This window comes from Sardina pilchardus, chromosome 1, assembly GCF_963854185.1.
Source record: "Sardina pilchardus chromosome 1, fSarPil1.1, whole genome shotgun sequence".
NCBI classification, from domain to species: domain Eukaryota; kingdom Metazoa; phylum Chordata; class Actinopteri; order Clupeiformes; family Clupeidae; genus Sardina; species Sardina pilchardus.
This window is the reverse complement of record NC_084994.1, coordinates 4,935,268-4,961,576: the sequence shown is the minus strand read 5'-3', so window position 1 is coordinate 4,961,576 and position 26,309 is coordinate 4,935,268. Positions and strand designations below refer to the sequence as shown.

At 40.1% G+C, this 26,309-nt stretch overlaps 1 protein-coding gene across 1 annotated transcript in view; it reads right to left on the bottom strand.

The window, feature by feature from the left end:
- LOC134077435 (NACHT, LRR and PYD domains-containing protein 12-like) overlaps nt 1-26,309 on the bottom strand; it is a 39,116-nt gene that overhangs the window by 7,525 nt on the left and 5,282 nt on the right. Inside the window, exons 3-8 of the mRNA XM_062533077.1 lie at nt 16,810-16,923; nt 14,766-14,848; nt 12,650-14,501; nt 11,392-11,562; nt 10,310-10,483; nt 9,644-9,814 (exon numbers count right to left, since the gene is read on the bottom strand). Of these exons, the coding sequence (XP_062389061.1) occupies nt 9,644-9,814; nt 10,310-10,483; nt 11,392-11,562; nt 12,650-14,501; nt 14,766-14,848; nt 16,810-16,923 (2,565 nt within the window). The remainder of the gene's footprint in view (nt 1-9,643; nt 9,815-10,309; nt 10,484-11,391; nt 11,563-12,649; nt 14,502-14,765; nt 14,849-16,809; nt 16,924-26,309) is intronic.

The window sequence follows — 26,309 nt, the reverse complement described above, 5'->3', positions numbered from 1 at the left end:
AAATCTAGGCCCACGTGAAATTCTGCATCCATTGTAGCCTACGATTTATTACAGTGCATGAAAATGCACTGTACTGTTATTCCAAGTCTTCTTATTACAGTGCATGAAAATGCACTGTACTGTTCTTCCTCGGTCTTCTTCTTCTTATTATTCTTCTTCTAACGCACGCAATTCAGCTTCAACCGCTTAACGTAGAAACTCCATTCAAATTTTGAAGCCTAGGTCTTACTTACGCGATGTGGGCTTTGTACTTTTCAACTTTGTAACTTTTATACTTTTTAAACTATTAGTTAAAATCTATTACAATTTCCCCCATAGACTTAACATGGCTCATTATGACATCACGGCAGCAATTAGAATGTTACCCCAGGTGGCCGGCCACCTGGGCACCAACTGTCAGTTTCTCTCAGGCTTTACAATCTCTCTGAAGACTACATATTCTGTTCCCCTGTATCCTCTGCGCACAACAGTATCAAAATAAATCCTCCTAATTCCATTCAACTTTATATCCATTCATCTTCTTCAAACCATTCACTCATCCACCCATTCTAAACAGTCTGCCTATCAACATCAATTAGACGCTCTACATTCAACTTTTAAACAATCTACTCTGTCTCAGGCTGGCTCTCTTAAGACTAGCCAGTTAAATTGATTACACCTGTATCTGTATCCACTACTCTCAGTAGAGAGCTGTGTCTCTCCATTCTACAAGAATATAAGGCACATTCCATCCAACATTCTATCCATTCATCTTCTTCAGACCATTCACTCATCCGCCCATTAAACTGTCTATCAACATCTATTAAACAATCTGTCTATCAACATCCATTAAACTCTCTGTCTATCAACATTAATTAGACTATCTACATTCAACTTTTAAATTATTTACTCTGTCTCAGGCTTTAAGAGTACTCTTGCTCTCTTAAGACTAGCCAGTTAAATTGATTACACCTGTGTCAACTACTCTCAGAGAGCTGTATCAGTGTCTCTCTTAACAAGAATATAAGGCACATTCCATCCAACCTTCTATCCATTCATCTTCTTCAGACCATTCACTCATCCACCCATTAAACTGTCAATCAATATCTATTAAACAATCTGCCTATCAACATCCATTAAACATTTTGTCTATCAACATTAATTAGCCTATCTACATACAACTTTTAAAGTATTTACTGTGGGTCCCTCTCAAGCAGTGTTTATATGTCCTCCCTCGCTCCTCGATCCTCAATGATCTACATAAAGAAAGATAAAAGAAGGGCTAGACTATCCCATTGTTGCCGCTCCATCATTCTTTATGTAGATCAGTGAGGAGCGAGATAGGACGCGTAAACGCTATATATGAGAGGCACCTTCTGTCTCAGGCTTTAAGCATACAATCTCTCTGAAGACTACGGCTGTGTTCGGAATTTTTTGCTAAGTACTACATACTGCATACTGGTCAAGTATACACTGTGTACTGCACACTACGCCCCCCACCCCAGTACGCAGTAGCCGTCACCAGCAGCACAGCGTACTAAATCACTGTTTGAAATGGGTGGTAAGTACTAGTCGCATACTGATACTGACGTGAACCTAGCGAGCAGTATGCAGTGTGTGAAAAATTAGATTTTACCAGTATGCAAAAGTTCCCAGGATGTTGTACTAATGGTGGCAAAATCCTCAGTGTACCAATGATGCTCACTACTCAGATACTGCATCCCATAATGCATAGCGATTATTTCCAGTTTCAGAAAAATTCAAAAACACTGGCAGACAGCGAAAGGACAAGCCTATGGCAAACCGGAGGCGAAGAATACAAATGTGATTATTGTTTGGGTGTTTTGGTATGGAACGTTTCGTGGCTTCTGTTATTGTGGAAGTTTTAGTAGCCTAGGCTACTTGTGTTCATGTGCAAGTGAAATAGCCCAGCTTATCCAAAGTTAACATGAACTAGCTGGCGCTCAATGGAAATGAATGATATTAGAAAGCGAAGTCGCTAAGCATGAAGCTTGTCTAGCTCTTGTTAACGTCGTTATTAACATTTACCAGTGTTCGCTTAATTATTAGTTATCGTTCTTGGTGTGAACGACCCTCTCCTTATGTTCTGTATAACTGTCAGAACTCTATTCATAAGTTTAGTCAGCACCGCAACAAAGCGTTTAGCCATACCAACTTTGTCAGCATTTTTGGTCGACTAGTCTGTGACCTTTACCATCGCTAGCGTATCTGAAGCACCTGTGGAAAACAGCTGATGGATTAGTAAAATCAAGTGAGCAAGCTTACGGTGACGTTGGTCATTTTAACGCAATACCGCAATGCATTCTAGAGAGCTCAACGTAGATTTTAATCAATACCATGTTATAGTTAGGCTAGGCTATGTGTTCTGTTCCGAGTAGCCTATTTAGAGGTAGACTTGAAGAAACTGTCTAAACTAATCAATTTAAAGTGAGCGCAATTACGTCTGATATTTTGGGGAATTCTTCACGTTTATCCCGTTAGTGACACATGCTCAGGCTATAATGATTTGTGTTCGTTGCTAAACGAAGCGAATCTAAATGTGGAGTACTGAGCATGTTCCTCCAGTCTAGTTGTGTCCAGATATAGGCATTTTATACAGTGATGCATCTACAGCCTAAAGCACGCACCGCCACCTACTTGCAAGAAAAACGTATTGGCAATTAGTCGAACTACCTCATTCATTTGTATAAGACTGCAGTGGGAAACGAGTTAAGCTGAAATGCATTAATCATTGCATTTCAATTCTAGCGTTCTTGGAAATTTAGAACATCACAAGTTTGCTTTTGTTTATGTAAAGCACGTTGCATGAAATGGGCTATAGCCTATAAATAAACTTGACATGGCAGGAGGATTGTTCTGTTTACTTATCAAATCAGCCAGCTTTTGGGCTACACTGGAGTCTGGACATCTGGAGAAAGCATAGCCTACCCATGAAGAATCTCTGTGTGATGTTTCATATATAATATGTTTATGGATAAATAAAATCACCTAAGCTTATTAGGATATAATGGAATTTAAATAACAGAAAAGAATACAATGAATTGATACAAACGTTATAAGAGTTAGGCTAAGAGGATGCACAAGCTGTGAAATCAGGTAAGTGCAGTGTTATAAAATTATTGTTGTGCTGCCATCAGAGTGCCAACAATGTTCATAAAACATTTCTCTAGTGTTGATCAGTGGAGAGAGTAGCACTTCTGTGTGTCCTACCGTTTTGATATGTCTTAGGCTACCTCTCTGTGGTGAGAGCCAACAAACAAGCAAGGAGAAGAAGGTCTGCAATACTGATGGTCTTTAATCTCGTTCTTCAGCAGGAATTCAGAGTGATTAGACCAATATGCCTAGAGAAACTAACAATATTGTAGCCCACAGTTGTCTTTTCTTATGAAGGCGTATGCAACCATGGTTAATGGATCAAAAAGGTGTCATTATTGGCAAGACTTGGGTTTGCAACTAAGTGAAATGTGAAATTAAGTAAATGTAACTGTGCTACACTGACAATTGATAATCCCATAATGACCACTGTATGACAGTTACCTTACAAATGACACTAAACATTGAACAAAATACTTTCAATTGATTAAAATGTCTGAACTTTAACATCAAGAAAAACAACAAGTGCACATTCTCTCAGAATGACCCCAGGGGACAATATTGCTAACTGAATGGCAACACTATTCTATCTATTGTCCGTCTCCTCTTTGGAGATGTGGATCTGAAGAACGACTTCTGTCAATGCCCTTGTGGACACACTTGAAGTGGACTGTGATGGAGGCTGGGGGAGAGACTGGAGGTTGTCATCATTCAGTATTGGTTATCCAGTGCCACCTCCTACAGGGTTGTTGCAGAAGCCTTCGATGTTCCCAAGACCACTGTGCATGACGTTGTGCCAGTCCTAGAGATAGAGGTTACATCTTTTACCATCTTAGACACTTTCTTATAAACACTCATTTAAAATCAAATATTAGTAAGGAGAAATTTATTTTCTGCCATTACCATTTTATTTTCCATCATTAGGCTATACCAGAGCCCTAGACATTCTCTGGTTATACCCAAATCCGGCTATGATATCACTTATCAAAGAGCAGTAGGCTTAAACTGGGAACTGTTTTGAACCAGGTGCTCATTTCTCAGTAGCCTAGATACCAAAGCAACTTAGCTATCAAAGATTTTCACATTACACTTTTATAAATTAAACTTATTTTTTAAAAGTACGAATAGAGTTCTGTCAGTTATAACTGACAGAATACTTAGGAGATAAGGGCCGTTCACACCAAGAATGATAACCATAACGATAACTAGGCTATAAATAAACATTGCTCTCGTTAATGTGAATGACGACGTTACCTAGAGGCTAGAAAATCGTCATGCTATTTAGCGACTTAGCAAGCTAACAGGTTTCTACCATTCATTTCCATTGAGCGCCAGTTAGTTTACGTTAGCTTTGGTTAAGTTGGGCTATTTATTCACTTGCACATACACAAATACAGCTCTACAGTAATAAAACTTCCACAATAACAGAAGCCACGAAACATTCCATACCAAAACACCCAACTAATACTCACATTTGTGCTCTTCATCTCCGGTTTTTGCCATACTTGTCCCTTCGCTGTCCGCCATTGTTACTGAAATTTTCTGAAGCTGGAAACAATCGCTATGCATTATGGGATGCAGTATCCCATCAGTATAACATCCGGGAAACTTTTGTGTACTGGTAATATTACATTTTCCAAACACTGCATACTATTTGCTACTTCACGTCATTATCAGTATGTGACTAGTATTTAGCACGCAGTTCGAACACAGCCTACACATATCCTGTTAAACTGTTTCCTCTGTCCACAACTGTTTCAAAATAAAAGTCCTCACTGCAATAATACACTATTAAATCATTTAACCATTGAAACTACTCAACTATTGAACTGTTCAACCATTCCAACTGTCAGTTATCATCCACTATGCCTCCAGTCAACTACATGAAACCTCCCTGGACCTAGCAACCAACATAGCAACCATTAAAATTAAGTGTTTATGACCGTTTCCATAGCAACCAACATGATTGTACTGCAGTAACTTCTTGTTTCCTGATAGTGGCCACCATGGATACCCTAGCAACAAATGTTTCAAAATAAAAGTCCTCACTAGCAAGTTAGCTAGTTAGCATGGTTAGCATAGTTAGCATTGTTAGCATAGTTAGCATTTTTAGCATAACTGCTAAAAAATCATCAACTAAGTTAGCTAATCAACCTGGTTAGCATTGTTAGCAAATTTAGCATTGTTAGCATAGTTAGCATTTTTAGCATTACTGCTAGAAATCATTGGTTAAGTTAGCTAATCAACCTGGCTAGCATTGTTAGTAAAGTTAGCGTTGCTAGCATAATTAGCATTTTTAGCATAATTGTTAGAAATCATTAGCTAAGTTAGCTAATCAACATTTTAACATGAATAGAAATCATTAGTTAAGTTAGAACTGGAATGTTTCATCTTTAAACTGTCTACCTTCACACTATCAACTCTCTGTAAACTATGCAACCACCATGTTTACCCTAGCTACACCTTAGTAACCATATCTACATTATCTATCTATTTTTGCATTTTCATGCACTGGTAATTCCTTGGAATTGCATTTCTAGTTCTTCTTCTTCTTCTAACGCAGTTAATGCAGCTTCAACCGTTTAACGTAGAAACTTCATTCAAACTTTGCTGCGTAGGTCTAACATAGGCCATCCGGGCTTTGTATTTTTCAACTTTGTAACTTTTATACTTTTTAAACTATAAATTAAAAACTATTATACATTTCCCCATAGACTTAACATTGGCCTCTATGACGTAAGCAATTAGAGTCTTATGCCAGGTGGCCAGCCCCACCTGCAGCAGCCCTCTCTCTCTCAGGCTTTAAGCATACAATCTCTCTGTGAAGACTGCATATCCTGTTAAACTGTTTCCTCTTTCCACAACTGTTTCAAAATAAAAGTCCTCACTACAATAATACACTATTAAATCATTTAACCATTGAAACCACTCAACTATTTAACTGTTCAACCATTCCAACTGTCAGTTATCATCAACTATGCCTCCAGTCAACTACATGAGACCTCCATGTACCTAGCAACCAACATAGCAACCATTAAAATGAAGCGTTTATGACCATTTCCATAGCAACCAACATGATTGTACTGCAGTAACTTCTTGTTTCCTGATAGTGGCCACCATGGATACCCTAGCAACAAATGTTTCAAAATAAAAGTCCTCAATTGCAAGTTAGCTAGTTAGCATGGTTAGCATTTTTAGCATAACTGCTAGAAATGATTAGCTAAGTTTGCTAATCAACCTGGTTAGCATTCTTAGCATAGTTAGCATTTTTAGCATAACTGCAAAAAATCATCAACTAAGTTAGCTAACCAACCTGGTTAGCATTGTTAGCGAATTTAGCATAGTTTACATTTTTAGCAGTATTGCTAGAAATCATCCGTTAAGTTAGCTAATCAACCTGGTTAGCATTGTTAGTAAAGTTAGCATTGTATCCATAGTTAGCATTGCTAGCATAGTTAGCATTTTTAACATAACTGCTAGAAATCATTAGCCAAGTTAGCTAATCAACCTGGTTAGCACAGTGAGCATAGTTAGTATAGTTAACATTTTTACCATAACTGCAAGAAATCAGTAGCTAAGTTAACCAATCAACCTGGTTATCATTGTTACCATAGTTAACATTTTGACATGAATAGAAATCATTAGTTAAGTTAGAACAGGAATGTTTCAACAAACTGTCTACCTCCACACTATCAACTCTCTGTAAACTATGCAACCACCATGTTTACCCTAGCTACACCTTAGTAACCATATCTACATTATCTATCTATTTTTGCATTTTCATGCACTGGTAATTCCTTGGAATTGCATTTCTAGTTATTATTTGTTGCCCTCGGAAGGGCAACATGAGTCGAGAAGGGCATATGGGCAGTTGCCCGAGCAACCTGAGCAACCCCCCTGTGCACGTCCCTGCTCGCACTGAATTTGAGGAAGTGGTGGGGGAAGTGTAGCCTATGCAGTAAAGCAGTCGAATTTTGTAGTCTTTGGTTCGTACCCGAACCCCAAAGTTCCGTAGTGCCAGTAAAAGCGCTACAGACACCGTCAGGCTATGGCAGACGTGTCATTCAACCTATTGTAAATCGATGTACCATCACAAGGGTCTTAGAAATGTATTATAAAGGTTGAAAAACGACACGGTGTTGCTTTAAGCGGCCATATGGCCAGGATTCTTGGCACCATGTCAAGCCCACCCTTCTCTCCAAACATGAACTCTCTTGAACTACTATTATACTAACATAATTTGAGTCAGATGGTTAATAAATAATTACAGTTCAACTCAACCTCATTGAGATTATATATATGTATAGTGTATGTGTGTGTGTGTGTGTGTGTGTGTGTGTGTGTGTGTGTGTGTGTGTGTGTGTAAACTAATAACACATCGCAGGGCTGTACACTGCGAGCACCTCGTCGCAAATGCGAGGAAATATATATTAGTGCTAATTGAAAATATGAAATGGGAGCACAGGTGCGAGTACTGAATTCAACCCTTTTATTCGCATTTTGCTCCTAAAAATCCACACCAAGTGGATCAAAGTATAGGCTAGTACAATTTTCGCGCATCTGTATACAAATTTCATAGTTGATAACTCTAACGCTCCTGGCTGGAAACTCACGCTTTCAGCATCAACCTCGCTGTCTCTCACACACGCAAGAAATGTCACTCCAAAACCATTCTTCTTTTTCTTCAATCTGTTCGTTATCAGTTGGTGACTTTGTAGCGATTAGCCTACCGTTGAAACGGCAAACCATGATAAGAATGTTGACTATATAGCCTACAATTACCGTGTTCATTTCAAATATTATTATTATCACGGTTGATAAACACGGTGTGGAAACCGTGTTAGCTTCACCCCAGCCTGCATTTGACATAGGCCTGGTTGACTTCTATGAGAGAAATCCGACTGATTCTGTTGTCTAAATTATGGATTTAACCACGATTTGGTGTAGGCTACACCTGCTTTAAAAAGGCGGAACATTTTCATTCCAAATGTGCGCATCATATAGCCACTCTGCGTCTTTGTATGGAGGTTACATTCACATTAATTCCATTCCACTAACGTTATCAGGAGAATACCGTAACGTTTTATTTTGAGCTCTGGTTGTCACTCATTGGATATAACAGATATAGCCTACCAAACTCCAAGACGAGTCATGGTAGAGTAAGTTAAGCACCCAGCCAATTAAACATGACCAAGGAAAAAGTGACAACTCACGATGCCATGCCATGGTAGGCTACCTAAATCATAGAAGTTAACGTTACTGGACAGTGGACACTCATCTTTTCTATTACACCAGAAATATTTGTCTTTACCTTTGTTCGTTTTTTGAACATTTAAGTTATTTAATGAAAACATGATTGACTCTTTTCCTAAAACCGAATGAAACCTAATTATTTTCACGTACATCTTAAAGTGACAGGCACTCAATTAGACCTGCACACCACCCCTGTAATATCATTACAGTGTAATCAATATGAAGTATTCAGTTTACTGAATATTTTAAGCTATAAGTAATTATGCAGATCCTAAAATGCTATAAATTGATAACAAAATGTATACAAATTCTGAATTCAAAATATGAAATAGAAACAAGACAAGCCATTTTCTGTTTGTGTAGGGTTTGAGCAGAGACTATGATTGCCACTGCTGTGAATGATCTGTATCCTGCTTAAGGCAAGAAGATTTTCAAGGAAATTTCATAGTGCTCCTAAATTTTTTTCTGTGCTCCTAAACTTTTTCATTTAGGAGCACCTGTGCTCCTAGTGAAAAAGCTTAGCGTACAGCCCTGCATCATTAAAATATCAATAAACTACAGATCTGCTCCAATGCTCTAAATCAGGGGTCTCAAACTCAAATGAGCTGGGGGCCACTGTGACCAACATCAACTGGTTGGGGGGCCGCATAGGTCTGTTTTAACCCGTGTCGTTTATCACATAAAAAATACCCTCATGGGGCGACTTAGGCTACATTATTATTTTGACAGAAAGTTGCAGGCTGGAACATGATGCAAGTAAACAATTGCTAATTCGTGTTGTTGTCACGAGCCTGAGCTATGGTAGCGCAGCCATAGAGCCCAGCCCACGATTGTTACAAAATATAAAATGCCCAGATGCATCTGCGCGGGCCGCACTAACATTAAGCTTCGACTTCATCTGCGCGGGCCGCAAAATATCGTCTCGCGGGCCGCAATTGGCCCGCGAGTTTGAGACCCCTGCTCTAAATAAATGTTCAGGCACCCTCTATCTCATGCCTATAACTGCAAATCACAGCCATGCTGATATCTGCTACCCACACCACTCTCACTGCTGCCATATTGCAAATCACAGCCATGGTGATATCTGCTACAGATGCCACTCTCACTGCTGCCATATTGCTTAATCCACAAACAAATCCTGAAACTAACAAATCGGCTCAAAAGTTTGACTACACAAATGCAATTATATAAGCGATACGCTACTACAGCATGTTCAGTGCTGACCAGTTGATGTTATATTCATTGTTATATACGTCATGGTTCTTCTCCCTAAGATGATAATAAAATGTATACCCACCTTAATGTGTGTATCTTGCAGTTCAAACTGGACAGTCCTTTAGAGAGAATCTGAACTCCAGAATCCCCCAGATCATTGTAATTCAGGTCCAGCTGTAGCAGTGAGTTTGGTGATTGTAGAACTGAAGTAACAATCTCACAGGACTTATCAGTGAGTTTACAGTCAGCAAGTCTGCAACAACATTTGACAGGATTATGACAGAAGAACTCTACATATTATGCAAGGTTACTTTGAATCAAATTGACTACATTTAGTGAATTTAACATAATATGATGATAAATGATGATAAATGACATCAGTGTAAACAGTGTAGTTGATGCTGCATTTAGATTGGCTGATTAATGATTGACTCATGACTCATTTGTTACCTTTAGTGAGAACTAGTCCTTCTGCAGTAACAGTAACAGGTCACATACTGTAGTCTACTTGTTAATGTATGTGTTCTAACTATACAGTCAGAAATATTTTTTTAATTCAAAAGTAGAGCTTTTTGCTGTAGTTTGTCAATCAAATGTTCTGTTCTGTGTGGAGATTATACAGTACTGGTTAGGCTACTGAATGCAATTACATATCCTCACTTGCGTGAATGTAAGAACAAATCAATCAATTAATCAATCAATCAATCCAGACTACAAATTGATGTATCTGATTCTCTAGAGTACATACTGAAGTGCTTCAACTTTGCGGTGAGGATCCTCCAGTGTAGCAGATAACTGATTCTGTGCTGATTCTCCAGGATGATTGTTGTTCACATCCAGTACTTTTACACAGGTGGGGTTTAACATCAGAGCCAGAGCCAGACAAACATAACCTTCATCTGAGATACCACATTTACTGAGCCTGAGAGAGAGAGAGAGAGAGAGAGAGAGAGAGAGAGAGAGAGAGAGAGAGAGAGAGAGAGAGAGAGAGTTAGTTCTAGCAGGGGTATTGAAAGCTTACGGTCATCCTTCCCTTCCCTTGTCTATGCTACTGATGCTGTTAGGATAGAGGCCACTGCAGTCAAACTACAGAACACAATTGGCTGAGCTCATCAGGATCCATCCACCCATCCATCCTACTACACAACATAAGAACAACCACAGTTTTCTCCCGCATATTGGACTGGGGTCGAGTTTCGAGCGCCGCTGTTGAAGCTACCCCAGAGCAGTGAGCTGCCTGCTTAACAGCGGTGCTCGGGGAGCAGTGAGGGGTTAGGTGCCTTGCTCAAGGGCACTTCAGCCATGGATGGATTTGCAAACGTACCATTGGTGCAGTGATATCATGCAGCCTCTGAAAATAGTCCCCATAGACAACATGCCAGTAGTTTGCAAGTTGCCTTGATTATTACGCCAGATGAGAGTGTAGTTCCATGTCAAATCAGCTTAGAAAAACGCCAGGTTTCATTTTCAGTTGGTCTTATTGCACTTTCTAACTTGAGAAGAGACACGCTTTAAATGGGAAAATTACCGGAAATCTTAGTCACTTTTAAACATGATGCTAGCAGGCGAGATGCTACTGGTCTAATCCGTTTCAATGATGTATGCTAGGCTGAAGCTAAAAGTTGTATCGCCAGACTCACAGAATAGCTGGATGAACGGGAAAAAGGTAAATATCAATTGTTTTGCTCGAGGGGAGGTGGAAAATGAGTTTATTTCCAAAAATGGCGGAATATCCCTTTAAGACACATATAAAACACCAACCAAACCATAATGTGCTATGCTAGTCATAATAATAATCCTTTACAAAGACAATGTCTGACTAACACCAACCTTAAGGTCTGCAGTTTGCAGTGGGGACTAGACAGTCCCTTAGAGAGACGCTGAACTCCAGAATCTCCCAGGTCATTGTGACTCAGGTCCAGCTCTATCAGGGAGTTTGGTGACTGTAGAACAGCAGCCACAATTCCACAGGACTTCCCTGAGAGTTTGCATTCAGCAAGTCTGCATTACAACATGAGAAAGGATAAAATATTACAGAGATGGATAAATGTGATACAAGGTGCCCCGATAAATCAGCACCAGTGATCCGCGTCTCTCTCTCTCCCTCTCAAAATTCCACAGGACTTCTCTGAGAGTTTGCATTCAGCAAGTCTGCATAACAACATGAATATTGCAGAGATGGATAAATGGGACACAATAAGCACCACCAAGTGATCTTTCGCAGATCTCTCTCTCTCACACAATGTTATAGGAATTATATAATATACATTATAAGCAATTTATTAACATACTGTAAGTGACACTTTATGAAACACTTTCAACCACAATCCCATAGTGAAGCTGGAATTTCTCAAATCAACCTAAAACCATCTACCATCTTGCATTTTTAAAAGACTAAAACGGTTGATAGATATTTGTTTTTAGTTCAACAAACTTTCACTTTAAAATGGACATTACATATCTAAATCTACATGTCTAAAAGGCCATAAACCAAAATCGTTTTAAAGTGTACTGGAATGGGTGTGGCCAAATTAACCAATTACACCGGCAGAGTATTACAGACAGGCATATTTGCATAAGCTCATTCAAATAAATCTGTGTCATAAAAAAGTGAAGTGCATGTTCACACAAGACTATTTCACCTCTAGGCATCTTTGAAGGTTTTATACCGTCAGCCTAGATTGGTAGTAGACTAGTCTGGGTGAACCGGTCAGGGCAGGTCAGTCTGAAAAAGATCCCATTGACGCCTGTTTCCAACTGACTTTCAGAGACGTAATCAGCAATGAAATTAAACTTACATTAGTGCATTCAAATCTACCAAAACCATTTCAGAAGTGCAGCAAGCACATCTTGTTAGTTAATCATAGTTTTATTGTAGTTATTTACTCAATTGTAAAGAAATAAAACAGTCCTGGATTTTTGGTGATTCAGGAACAAGATGTCAATGGGCTCCTTTCCATACTGAAAAATTCCAAATTCAAATTTGCTAACAGGTTAGTCTGGGTTCACCCCAGCTGGTAGTAGACTAGTGACTTCAACATTATATTTAGTCACTATAATTAGCAAAGTCTCTCCATCAGAAACTCACCGTGCCTTTCTGCAGCACCTCACAGCTGGGAGCAGTCTCCTGCGTCCCTCATCTAATGTGTTGTATTTCTTCAGCTCAATCTCATCCAGCACATCCTCAGACATCAGAAGCATGTGGGCCAGTGCTGAACAGTGGGCAGGAGATAACTTCTGTTTGATGTTCTTTGGTGATGACAAGAATGTCTGAATTTCTTTGTGCATGGAATCATCATTCATTTCAAATAAGCAGTGGAAAAGATTGATGCATCGTTCAGGAGAGAGACCTTCTCTGTTGAGCTTCTTCATATACTGACATGTTTCCTTAATACTATGAGAACTATTGTGTGTGTTGCACAGTAGACCCTGCAGAAGTCTGTGATTTCTCTCCAGAGAAATGCCCATAAGGAAGCGAAGGAACAGATCCAGGTGTCCATTCTGGCTCTCCAAAGCCTTATCAACCGCACTCTTCAGTAAAACATGTAAGTTATCTTGAGGTTTTAATCTTAGTACTGACTGAAAAGAATATAACATTGATGGATTGAGTTCATTTCTATGCTCATCACTGAAGAGGGATTCCAATGCCGTGTGGTTCCCCTCCAAATACGAGTGAAACACAAACACAGCTGCCAGAAACTCCTGGACACTCAGATGCACAAAGCAGTAGACCTTCTTCTTCTGAGATTCCACAGTTTCTGTCTTGAAGATCTCAGTGCACATGCCACAGTACACTGAGGCTTCACTGACATCAATGCCACACTCTCTCAGGTCTTCCTCATAAAACATGAGGTTGCCATTCTCTAGATTCTTGAAAGCCAGTTCTGCCAGCTTCAGTAAAATGATCCTCTGAGATTCCAGAAGTTTCTTTGTATCTTTTTCAGATCCACTCTGATACTTCTGATCCTTTCTTGTGGTTTGGATGAGCAAGAAGTGTATGAACATCTCAGTCAGCGTTTTGGGAATGTCTTTGATGTTTTTCTTTTCCAGCGTCTGCTGGAGTACAGTAGCTGCAATCCAACAAAAGACTGGAATGTGGCACATAATATGGAGACTCCTGGATGTCTGAATGTGTGAGATGATTCTGTTGGCCTGACTCTCATCTCTGATTCTCTTCCTGAAGTATTCTTCCTTCTGAGGGTCATTGAATCCTCGTACTTCTGTTACCTGGTCAATGAACTGCTCAGAAATCTGACTGGCTGCAGCTGGTCTTGAGGTTATCCAGATGAGTGCAGAGGGAAGTAGAGTTCCCTGAATGAGGCTCGTCATCAGAACATCCACTGATGATGTTTCTTTCAAATCAGACAACTCACTGTTCTGCTCCAGGTCCAGAGTCAACCGACTCTCATCCAAACCATCAAAGATGAACACAACCTGACAGTCTTTGTATCCTTCACCATCATTCAGCTCCTTCAGCTCAGGGTGGAAGTCAAGCAGGAGCCTGTGAAGACTATACTGAGCACCTCTGACTAAATTAAGCTCACGGAAAGAAAGGGGAAACATAAAATCTACATCATGATTGGCTACCCCATCTGTCCAATCAAGAATGAACTTCTGAACTGAGACAGTTTTTCCAATTCCAGCAACACCTTTGGTCATGACAGTTCTGATGTGCTTCTTCTGTCCAGGTAAGGGCTTGAAGATGTCATTGCAGTTGATTGGTGTGTCTTCTGTGGATTGAGATCTGGACGCTGACTCTACCTGCCAAACCTCATGTTCCTTATTCACCCCTTCACTCTCTCCTCCTGTTATGTAGAGCTCTGTGTAGATCTTATTGAGGAGTATCTCAGCTCCTGGTTTGATGATGCCTTCAGAGATGTTCTCAAACCTCCTCTTCAGACTGGCTTTGTGATTCTTTATAATTCTCTTCAGGTTCTCATCTGTTTAAAAATGACAAAACAAGTCATTAATCATTATAAAAGTCAATAATAAAAATGATTCATATACTCACGAAGTCACTACAAATAGACAATCTACAATAGATCAAGTCAGAAGTTGGTCTGTCCGGTCAATAGTCCCGCATTCACCTCAATAAAATAAGCACAATACCCACAATCACACACTGAAATTTAGGCGCTGAGATCAGTTTGATACCAGGACTTTACTTTTCAGAAAACCTGAACAAATCAAAAATGTATACTCACCTAGTTCCCTCTCTCTGCCTGCTGTATGTCCAGTGTGCAGGTGTCTGCTGGGTCCTAGAGCCTGGGTCAGATCAGCCCTTAACCTGCAGGGACATCAGACAAACAACACTTGGACTAATGCACTAATTGCTCCTCAGATAATCTACTGATTAAAATGTGCACTATGCATTTTTATTATATCTGCACTTGAAACCTGTTTTCAGAATAGAGGTTTAAAGGATCCATTCCACAAAAGACAGAGGGGCCAAACCACTACTAAATTTGAATACTAAGTTAGAATTGGAATTTCATTTAATCACCAATCCTAATCCAGCTGTCAAGCTTTGTTGACCATCCTCAATTCAGACATTAGAACTAAAACACAACACAAACCACTAGACCAGGCATCACCAAATGGCGGGCCGCGGTCCGGGTCCGGACCCAGTGACGGTTCTGTCCGGACCCGTTAAAATTGTCGGCCTAATATGAAAGAGCATCATCAGTAGCCAAGCCAATCAACTCGATTGTTTACGTTTCAGCAACAGTGAATAGGCCTAGCGGGAAAGAGAGAAGAGATGAGAGAAAATGGCTTGCTCAAAAATAGATTGTGAAAACCGAACTTTTAAAGATGAATAGACAGATAGATGTGCTTTGAAACTGTCCCGTTGATTAAAAAAAATGGTAACGTTAGCGTCACATGAGATCAAACACTGGTCGTTTGAAGAAAGGTAGCCTACGCGCAGAAGTCCGCAGTGAGGGCAAGTCAAACTTGAAAAGCACTCCGAGTCCGAGAGCGCAGACCCCCGCAAGCGCCCCCTGAATCAAGACGGTTATTCGAATCACTCCCAAAATGTAATCGTTTCTTGTTTAGGTAACTTCAGACCTTCCAGGCAGGAAGGTCTGCTTTTACTAGGTAGGCTATTATCAAGTTGAAAACACACTATGACAGGTCTACTCGCGTGATCACACATGCATTTACAGGCAAATGAGTGTTTGTTAAAGATTGCATGGATTTTGGTGCAAAACAAGAGAGCATTTAGCGATGGAACAGTTGTGAATGAGTGCTTAATGCGGCTGCAGAAACTTTACAGATCCCATTGTTAGCTTCAACAACAAGAAAAGCTGAAGTATTAGCAGAGGATGTGCTGGCACAGCTTGATGCAGCTGTTCAGAAAGCAGTATTTGTTTTCTTAAAGATACACTTTTATTTTACTCAAAAGATTCTGAATGTTTTACTTTAGGCCTACTTGAAATATAGGCCCATAGTTCAGGCTGCTCAAAGCTGTGTTTGCACTTCAGGCTATATTCATTTTATTCAGAATAAATTCAGTGTCTGTTGTCTGTCAACTTATTGAAATGTAGACAACTACAGTATTGTTTTGCATTCACGTAGGCTACCATTCAAGTTAAGACTTGTTGGTATGTTAAAAGCACAGGCTATTACTTTGAAAACACTTGAAATTTAGCAATAAATTAAATAGGCCTAGAAATGTACATGCGTTATTGATTTTATTAACATCAGGGTAGTCTACACTATTTTGAGTGACAATATACAATTCGGACCTTTGCTGGGAGGAAATTTTAGTAACTGGACCTCTTTGAATTTTAATTGAATACCCCTGCACTAGACAATCCAACAGATGCAAAGCTATGAACTTTTGCATTCACTTTTATTGTTGGGTCAGTGTCTGTCTGTGTATGCAGAATAACATGTGACTGACATGTCTACAGACTGATAACTCACTCTAGACCTGATGGAACTGGTTCACTGCTGAAGAAGGGCACATAACCCTTGGACCAATCACTCTTCATGGACACACAACTGGGCACATACAGATCTATATGGTGTCCATCCTTAGGAGAGCAGGTTAGAACTTTGTCACTGATGAGGAGCTATGATTTCTTACATTTACTTTTTTTTAACTTATCTCAACCATCTCATTTCCATAGTGTGTGTGTGTATGTGTGTGTATGTGTGCGTGCATGCATGTTCATGGTATTGTATGTCAGTGTCGTTTGTTAACAGCTCATAGCCTATAAAAACTACAGACTGATAACTACTCACTCTACACCTGATGGAACTGGTTCACTGCTGAAGAGGGGAGGCTCACCCATAGACACATCACTCTTCATGGACACACAGCTGGGCACTGGAGATGGAGCTCTGTGTGTCTGTGGGCTGTATACATAAGGAGACACAAGAAACTCATCAACATCAACTCACTGAGTAAATAAGCATATGATGTTGTTTTCTAAACACATACAGATGGTACGGGTTGAGAATGCTCCTTTCTTTCCCGCACATCGGGACTCCCGAAGCATCGGGAAAACTGCAACCGCAAGGGGGCAACATAGACCGCCCTAATAATATGAAGGTTCGGCTCATGGAAAAACCCGAGGACACCGCGCTGGTGACAAGCGGAGAAAAGAGACATGACGCTCGGCATGTTAGATTGCAGTTGCAGAGTTTTCGAATGTTTACAGCCTACCTCACAGCTCTCTCACTCGACGTAGCCTATAACTCAGTCAGTCCAGCAGAGATGCCAGAGCAACGTTTTGGTCAATGGAGAGGGAGAGAAATGCTCCGCATATCCGTCTCATTTAATCATTAAAATGAAAGTGATGACTGGCGAAATTAATCAAACGACGTTTCAATAAACCATTGTTGAAATGAATGAAAATGGTTTTAGAAACCTATAGGCCTATCAGCAGGAAATAGCCTTCAATTCAACCTGAAATAGGCTACTCGAAAGGCAACCTTAGATTAATTCATGAATTCATTAGGCTACGGTTACAAGACCGCATTTCCGTGAATAGGCTATTATTGTCAATGTCAAGGCGAAGACGAAAGAGATGGACAAGATGGACATTTTGGCTACATTTACATGCTAGGAATACTTAGAAATGTGTATAGGCTATTTTAAAACGGAGGCATGTTCATTTTAACCGGCGACGCTGGGTAGCCTACATGTACCCAGCACTTGTTATCACAGATTTTGTCCTCACCACTTTTGACGACTGAAAATAAAATATATTTAACAGAAATCTCTTTAATACATGCCTATGCTTGTCACTTTACTTATAACCGTAGGATACATGCATGGAGAAGATCGCGCATTTTGTAACATTGTAACAATGGACGGTCAGATATCGAAAATTATTTAGGATATAGAGCCGTGTCCATTACGCACTACAGTTATTTTTTAGGCTATTGTTTTATTTGAGTGTTTTTGTCTACCATGGCAAACATAGTTGAAACGTTCGCTCTAAACTTGTTTTAAGAGAATATGCCAATGATAATGGCACTTTGTAAAAACAACAAATTCTTAGGATTTGTCCTCTCACCTGCAGCAGGCCCATTCAAAAGCCCATCCACCTCATTTGCATTTGAAAGAGCCAATCACTAAAGTGACACATTTAGTCTGGAAAAAGTAGCAGGCTAGCCTACTTTATGAGTTTTTTTGATCCCTCTAATAAATTATGATAATTAATTTACTACGATATGGAGGAAGGGCTGCCTAACTGTTCCCCCTAAGAGTTTTTTCATAAGATAAAGTGTTTACGCTATTTAAGTTTTGGATTTGGTAGACAAGACAACCTCGGAAAAGTTCTTCAGATAAACATTTTTTTTATTGAATTAAAGGAAAGAAAATTTATCACCGGGGTTTTGGGGCTTGCGAAGGCATTCGTTGATCTTATCGATGCAGTCCTTGCGGCCACTTCTCCCCATCGTAGGAAACTTTATGTTTAGTGTTGACAACACAAAAGCCTTCACGTTGTGTGGCAGTGCTTGCTTGCCCTTCGATCCATCCCAGTTGGTGGTTTTGCACCTGTCCCTGAGTTATAGTCTATATGAGTAAGCGCTTATGCTCTAATCGCATAATAAAAGAAGCACCTGCATTCCACAGCAGTGCTTATGGCAAGGCTATTAACACCTGTCACTGAGCTATGGACAAGCAGTTATGCTCGAAAATTATCATAATAACAGACACACCTAATTGTATGGCTCTATGTTTAAACACATAAAATTAGCAAGCATTTCCTCCCGATAGCAGCAACGTTTGCTTTCTTTTTCTGTCGGTCCGCGGTTGCTTGGTCAATTGCGCAGCAAATTATCAGATCCCGTAGCCTATCTGTTCAATAATAATTCAAGACTAACTAATGAATAGAATAGAATATATACTTTTTTGATCCCGTGAGGGAAATTCAGTTCTCTGCATTTAACCGAATTAGTGAACACACAGCACACAGTGAACACACAGCCAGGTGAATCACACAACCCAGAGCAGTGAGCTGCCTGCCCAACCAGCGGTGCTCGGGGAGCAGTGAGGGGCTAGGTGCCTTGCTCAAGGACACTTCAGCCATGGTGGACTGGTCGGGGATCAAACCGGCAACCCTCCGGTTACAAGCCCGATGCACTAACCAGTACACCACGGCTGCCCTAACTATTACCTATATATTTCTTATAACGAAACGCAAAGAAAAAATACGAGGACTGACCGTCTCGTTTCTCCGCGTTTCCCCCAATACCATGGCGACAAAGAGAAACTAGAAATGCAATTCCAAGGAATTACCAGTGCATGAAAATGCAAAAATGTGTAGATAACGTAGATATGGCTACTAAGGTGTAGCTAGGGTAAAGATGGTGATTCCATAGTTTAAAGAAAGTTGATAGTGTGAAGGTAGACAGTTTAAAGCTGAAACATCCCAGTTCCAACTTAACTAATGATTGCTATTCATGTTAAAATGTTAACTATGGTAACAATGATAACCAGGCTGATTGGTTAACTTAGCTACTGATTTCTTGCAGTTATGGTAAAAATGATAACTATGCTAACAGTGCTAACCAGGTTGATTAGCTAACTTAGCTAATGATTTCTAGCAGTTATGCTAAAATGCTAATTATGCTAGCAATGCTAACTATGGTAACAATGCTAACTTTATTAACAATGCTAACCACGTTGATTAGCTAACTTAGCTGATGATTTCTAGCAGTAATGTTAAAAATGCTAACTATGCTAACAATGCTAAAGTTGCTAACAATGCTAACCAGGTTGATTAGCTAACTTAGTTGATGATTTCTAAAAGTTATGCTAAAATGCTAACTATGCTAACAATGCTAACTATGCTAATCATGCTAACTAGCTAACTTGTTAGTGAGGACTTTTATTTTGAAACATTTGTTGCCAGGGTATCCATGTTGGCCACTATCTGGAAACAAGAAGTTACTGCAGTATAATCATGTTGGTTGCTATGGAAACGGTCATAAACACTTAATTTTAATGGTTGCTATGTTGGTTGCTAGGTACATGGAGGTTTCATGTAGTTGACTGGAGGCATAGTGGATGATAACTGACAGTTGGAATGGTTGAACAGTTCAATAGTTGAGTAGTTTCAATGGTTAAATGATTTAATAGTGTATTATTGCAGTGAGGACTTTTATTTTGAAACAGTTGTGGACAGAGGAAACAGGATATGTAGTCTTCTGAGAGACTGTATGCTTAAAGCCAGAGAAACTGACAGTTGGTGCCCAGGTGGCCGGCCACCTGGCGTAAGATTCTAATTGCTGCCGTGATGTCATAATGAGCAATGTTAAGTCTATGGGGGAAATTGTAATAGATTTTAACTAATAGTTTAAAAAGTATAAAAGTTACAAAGTTGAAAAATACATTGCCCACATCACGTAAGTAAGACCTACGCGACATAGTTTGAATGGAGTTTCTACGTGAAGCGGTTGAAGCTGAATTGCGTGCGTTAGAAGAAGAACTAGAAATGCAATTCCAAGGAATTACCAGTGCATGAAAATGCAAAAATAGATAGATAATGTAGATATGGTTACTAAGGTGTAGCTAGCGTAAACATGGTGGTTGCATAGTTTACAGAGAGTTGATAGTGTGAAGGTAGACAGTTTAAAGATGAAACATTCCAGTTCTAACTGAACTAATGATTTCTATTCATGTTCAAATGTTGATTAGCTAACTTAGCTAATGATTTCTAGCAGTTACGCTAAAATGCTAATTATGCTAGCAATGCTACTTTACTAACGATGCTAACCAGGTTGATTAGCTAACTTAACCGATGATTTCTAGCAGGAATGCTAGAAATGCTAACTATGCTAACAATGCTAACCAGGTTGATTAGCTAACTTAGTTGATGATTTTTTGCAGTTATGCTAAAAATGCTAACTATGCTAACCATGCTAACTAGCTAACTTGCTAGTAGGGACTTTTATTTTGAAACATTTGCTGCTAGGGTATCCATGGTGGCCACTATCAGGAAACAAGAAGTTACTGCAGTATAATCATGTTGGTTGCTATGGAAACGGTCATAAACACTTAATTTTAATGGTTGCTATGTTGGTTGCTAGGTACATGGAGGTTTCATGTAGTTGACTGGAGGCATAGTGGATGATAACTGACAGTTGGAATGGTTGAACAGTTCAATAGTTGAGTAGTTTCAATGGTTAAATGATTTAATAGTGTATTATTGCAGTGAGGACTTTTATTTTGAAACAGTTGTGGACAGAGGAAACAGTTAACAGGATACGTAGTCTTCTGAGAGACTGTATGCTTAAAGCCAGAGAAACTGACAGTTGGTGCCCAGGTGGCCGGCCACCTGGCGTAAGATTCTAATTGCTGCCGTGATGTCATAATGAGCAATGTTAAGTCTATGGGGGAAATTGTAATAGTTTTTAACTAATAGTTTAAAAAGTATAAAAGTTACAAAGTTGAAAAATACAAAGCCCACATCGCGTAAGTAAGACCTACGCGACAAAATTTGAATGGAGTTTCTACGTTAAGCGGTTGAAGCTGAATAGCGTGCGTTAGAAGAAGAAGAAGAAGAAGAAGAAGAAGAAGAAGAAGAAGAAGACCGAGGAAGAACAGTACAGTGCATTTTCATGCACTGTAATAAGAAGAATAGGAAGAACAGTACAGTGCATTTTCATGCACTGTAATAATAAGAAGAAGTTGCGGAAGAAGACTTGGAATAACAGTACAGTGCATTTTCATGCACTGTAATAAGAAGAAGTTGAAGAATAGGAAGAACAGTACAGTGCATTTTCATGCACTGTAATAAATATGATTTGACATTTAAGCTGATTGCTGACAAATTTGCCACACAATTCGGGAGAAGCAGCGGACAGGAGCGCCACCACAAGCAAGCACTTCTAGCCCAAATTAACATGGCAACGTTGCCTATGACTAAAGTGTCTAAGTAGGCTAGTCCTACTAATATTACATTTGATTGGTAACATGTTTGTAGCGCGCCAGTTTACCCATCCCCTACATCAAAACAGCTTAGAATCAATCAAAGAATCAGCTGTGTCGGCGTTAGGCTGTAGGCGATTTTCTATAGCCTAACCATTTTCATTCATTTCAACAATGGTTCATTGAAACGTCGTTTGAATAATTTCGCCAGTCATCACCTTCATTGTAATGATTAAATGAGATTAAGGAGTCGACTATTGACGGATATGCGGTCTTCACATAGACCTAAAGGGGTCTTCATCATTTTGAAATGCGGGATGAAACTTTCTGCCACCTGGTGGTTGTTTGGGTACATTGCCTTAGCCTCGAAAAAAATCGGCTTGACGGCCTGCGGGATCTCTTCGGGAGTCCCGCGGGAGAAGGTGCATTCTCAACCCGTACCCACTGTATATGTGATGGGTAGAGCCGTAGAGGGGGGAGAAGGCTAGAGGGTCACCTGATTTAGTCAACTGACGTTTTATCCACCTGACGTTGATTCACGTGACCTGCGGTAACAAGTAGACGGCTACTAGGTTGCATGTTCTTTGTTTAAACCACATTGCGCGGCAAACACAGTGGTGAGAGCACTGTTTCGTCTGACTCTTTTGCCGGCGGTGGTTTACCCGAGCGGGTAAGGGAAGTTTTCTTCTAAAGCTGTTTACGCACGTAGTTGGTTAAAATGCTTATCAACATTTCGTATTCGCTCTACTTACAGTACACTGCAGTCTTCCTGCTCGTCTGCTTCCCTGGGCTCCTGTGCAGTAAAACCGTCAGGTAGTAAAAGTTTGTTGTCTTGTTCGGAACAAACGTATGACCAATGATTTTGTGTATTTTAATCGTAGTCACTTGTATCCATTGGGTCCGAGCAAGAGGGCAGCCGACTAAAGGCATGCCGTCGCGGGGATTTTTAGAGGTAAACTGATTAAAGCCATTGTACATTTTAATAAGGGGAATGTGTACGGTAACTGTTGGTATTGAATGTGTAACTTATATATTAGCCTATGTAAACCATGTAGTGGGCAGGAAACTGATTGTTTTGTTTGTTACTTTCAGGAATGATCTGTAGCCACTGTTTTTCCCACCACTGTTTAGTGTTGTATAACTTTGTTCAGTTTGATGCCCCTTCCACACTGGTAGCTTGTTTGACACCCAAGCATAGCATGAGCCTATTGGTAGAATATCCACACTGGTAGCTTGAAGCGTATTGATATTCTATCTACACTGGTAGCTTGTTTGGTATCCAAGCATTAGCCTATTGATAGTCCATCCACACTGGTAGCTTGAAGCGTATTAATATTCTATCTACACTGGTAGCTTGCTTTGTATAGCTAAGCATTACTGTTAGTCCATCCACACTGGTAGCTTGTTTGGTATCCAAGCATAGCCCTACTGATAGTTTATCCACACTGGTAGCTTGAAGCGTACTGATATCCTATCAACACTGGTAGCTTGTTTGATATCCAAGCCTAGCATCACTGATAGTCTATCCACACTGGTAGCTTGAAGCGTATTGATATTCTATCCAGCATTACTGTTAGTTCATCCACACTATAACAACTTCACCATACTACGGCACCAGGCCAGTATTTAGTTATACACTATTTCTACATTGTGTGAAACCACCTCCAATCTGTGTTTGTTTTCTTTATATTTTGTTGGTGAGACTTATTCTTTTCTTTGATATCCTTTTATCCTCCCCATCGTTATTTGTGTGCCCTATTTGGGTAGCCTGATAAACCAGCCTAAATGGATTGGATGTCTAATTTAGTCTGGCCTCGATCAATGGATACAACGGAACATTGTTGATGAGCACAACCCGTTGTCTTTCAAACCGTGTCTGTGCCTATAGGCCAACGCTCCCTCAAAACCCCGCCCCAGAGCCCTCTGCCACGCCCGCGTTGATTCAAAACACATCTCTGCGTTGTGATTGGTTTAGTTGCCATCTGCCAGATTCAGGGCAGTGTTTTCAAAATGTTCAATGGTCCGAGGCCAGACCCAAATGCAGGCAAAACATTTTGCCGTCCAGCAGTTGGCGCTGGTTTTCCAGGCTACTATTTGGGGGTTTCAATCACCTTTTGAAACTTATTGTTTTGATTGTTTACTTTGGTTGTGTAGCAGATATCCTGACTAAATACAGCTTGGTGCTCGTAAACATATTGCCTAATTACACTTCTCCTTCCAACGGTTATACCGTCATCAGCAACTCAAAAAAATAAAAGAGTTTATTTTTGTACACAGTCTCCTCCCTTATTCATTCAGTTGAATACACCTAGTGGGCATTCTGGGAAATCTAGACCTGTGGTTAAGTCATAACTTAATAACTTCAGTCTTGTAAGGGTTACATATATATACACAATGTCCATCCTTAGGAGAGCAGGTTACAACTTTACTTTGTCACTGATGATAAGCTATGAGTTCTTAAATTCACTTTTCTTAACTTATCTCAACCGTCTCATTTCCACAGTGTGTGTGTGTGTGTGTGTGTGTGTGTGTGTGTGTGTGGTAGGGCTGGGCGATATGGCTAAAAAATAATATCTCAATATTTTTAGTCCATTTCACGATGTACGATATATATCTCGATATTTTTACATTTTCTCAAAAGAACTTTGTTGTAACCGAGTGTATCTTTTAGGGAAACCACGCACAGACCAGGACAATGGTTAAGTCACTTTTACTAGACTTCATTTTAACTGCAGCCAACAAGATAAACATGAAGAACCCATGTCCCCACATTCTAGCCTGGGGAAACAATTCACACAACTAATGGTTCCTAGGGAAAACCAGTCCTCTTACAAAAGCCTACACACTTTTCACTATGCAACACTTCTCCCCCTTTAAGTGCAAACATATAATAGCACAAATCAAACCCCAGTCTGGATACCTCAGTCCATCCCTGGTTAGAAACATATAAAGCATACACATGTTACTTAACTACCATACCAACAATAACAAAAAGTTCTATCCACACAACTTATTGCTGGTCTCATTTGTCAACATTTTTTTTTCTTTTTAACATTTGGAAACACAAATAAAGTTTAACAGGTCAGTCTATCTGGAGGCCTATGTTGCCTTGTTGATCTTCTTAGCTCTGGCGTGATGTCCCCAACATCAGGAGCAGGTTGTGCTCCCCCGAGCAGGTTTGGGGTGGAGGCAGGTGGCGCGCCCTGTACTGACAGTTCTGCAGGTGACACTTGCTCTTGCTCAGGTGCTTGAGGCCCCTCACTAGCGCCTCCCGAGCTGCTCACACAATCCTTGTGCCCAACACTCTGACGCTCCTCCCCACCTGTATCATAGCGGTCACACAGATGATCCTGGTGCCTTCGCACCTGCCTGCCATCCGACAAATCCACCAGAAAAGACACTGGACCAGACTGGTGTTGAATAACTCCCGGCAGCCAGGGTGGACCAGTGGCAAAGTTTTTCACATACACTCTATCCCCTGGCTGAAAGAGTCTGTCTTTCGCATGTTGGTCCCGCCTCAGCTTTTGCTTGTCCTGTGACCTGACAACTCTTTCTCCCACATCCGGGTGGAGGAGATCCAGGTGAGACTTTGGCCTCCTTCCCAATAGCATCTCCGCCGGGGCTAATCCCGTGGTAGTGTGAGGAGTAATCCGGTAATGAATTCTCACTTTTACCCAGTGATGTTTTAAATCATGTCAGTATGATGCAGCAGGCTAGGATAAATCATACCAGTCCAAACCCTGGAAATGATATCCACATTAAAACATTCTTAGTGGTTTCTTTTTTAAATTTGTATGTAAAAGTAGGGGTGAAAGTACTTTTGAATCTTGCTAGTAGCCTACTATGAATGTTTCTCATAGGGAAACGTGTGCATGCAAACATTTCAACACACCCATGGTACATCAATTGGTTTATTTTAGCCTATTTGCAGAGCATGGCCTGTTATGCTTTATCATTCTCTCTTCTTCTTTCCCTGCCGTCTTTGAAAGGCCCCTCTGCCTATACACTCTTAAGGATAAAAATGTTAACTCACTTCTCTTTTTGCATGGCTTCATGGCTTTAGTTGACTTTCCAAATAAATTAAGCTGCTTTTAATGTCTCTGATATGTCTCCATATGAATGATGACGGTGGTGTGTGCTTCCTTAATTAGTCGTTCGGTTGTTCGTTGATAAATAAGAAGTTTGCGTTTTCGTTATGAGACAGTCAGATGCACTCATAGACAGTAGCCTAATCTGCCTCAATGCGCAAATCTCATACATTTAATTTAAAAATCAATCGGGAGGACGCATAGACGAGCATAGCACAATAAATGCATGTGTGTAGAGTGAGATGTGCGCATTTGCGCTGTCGTTTTGA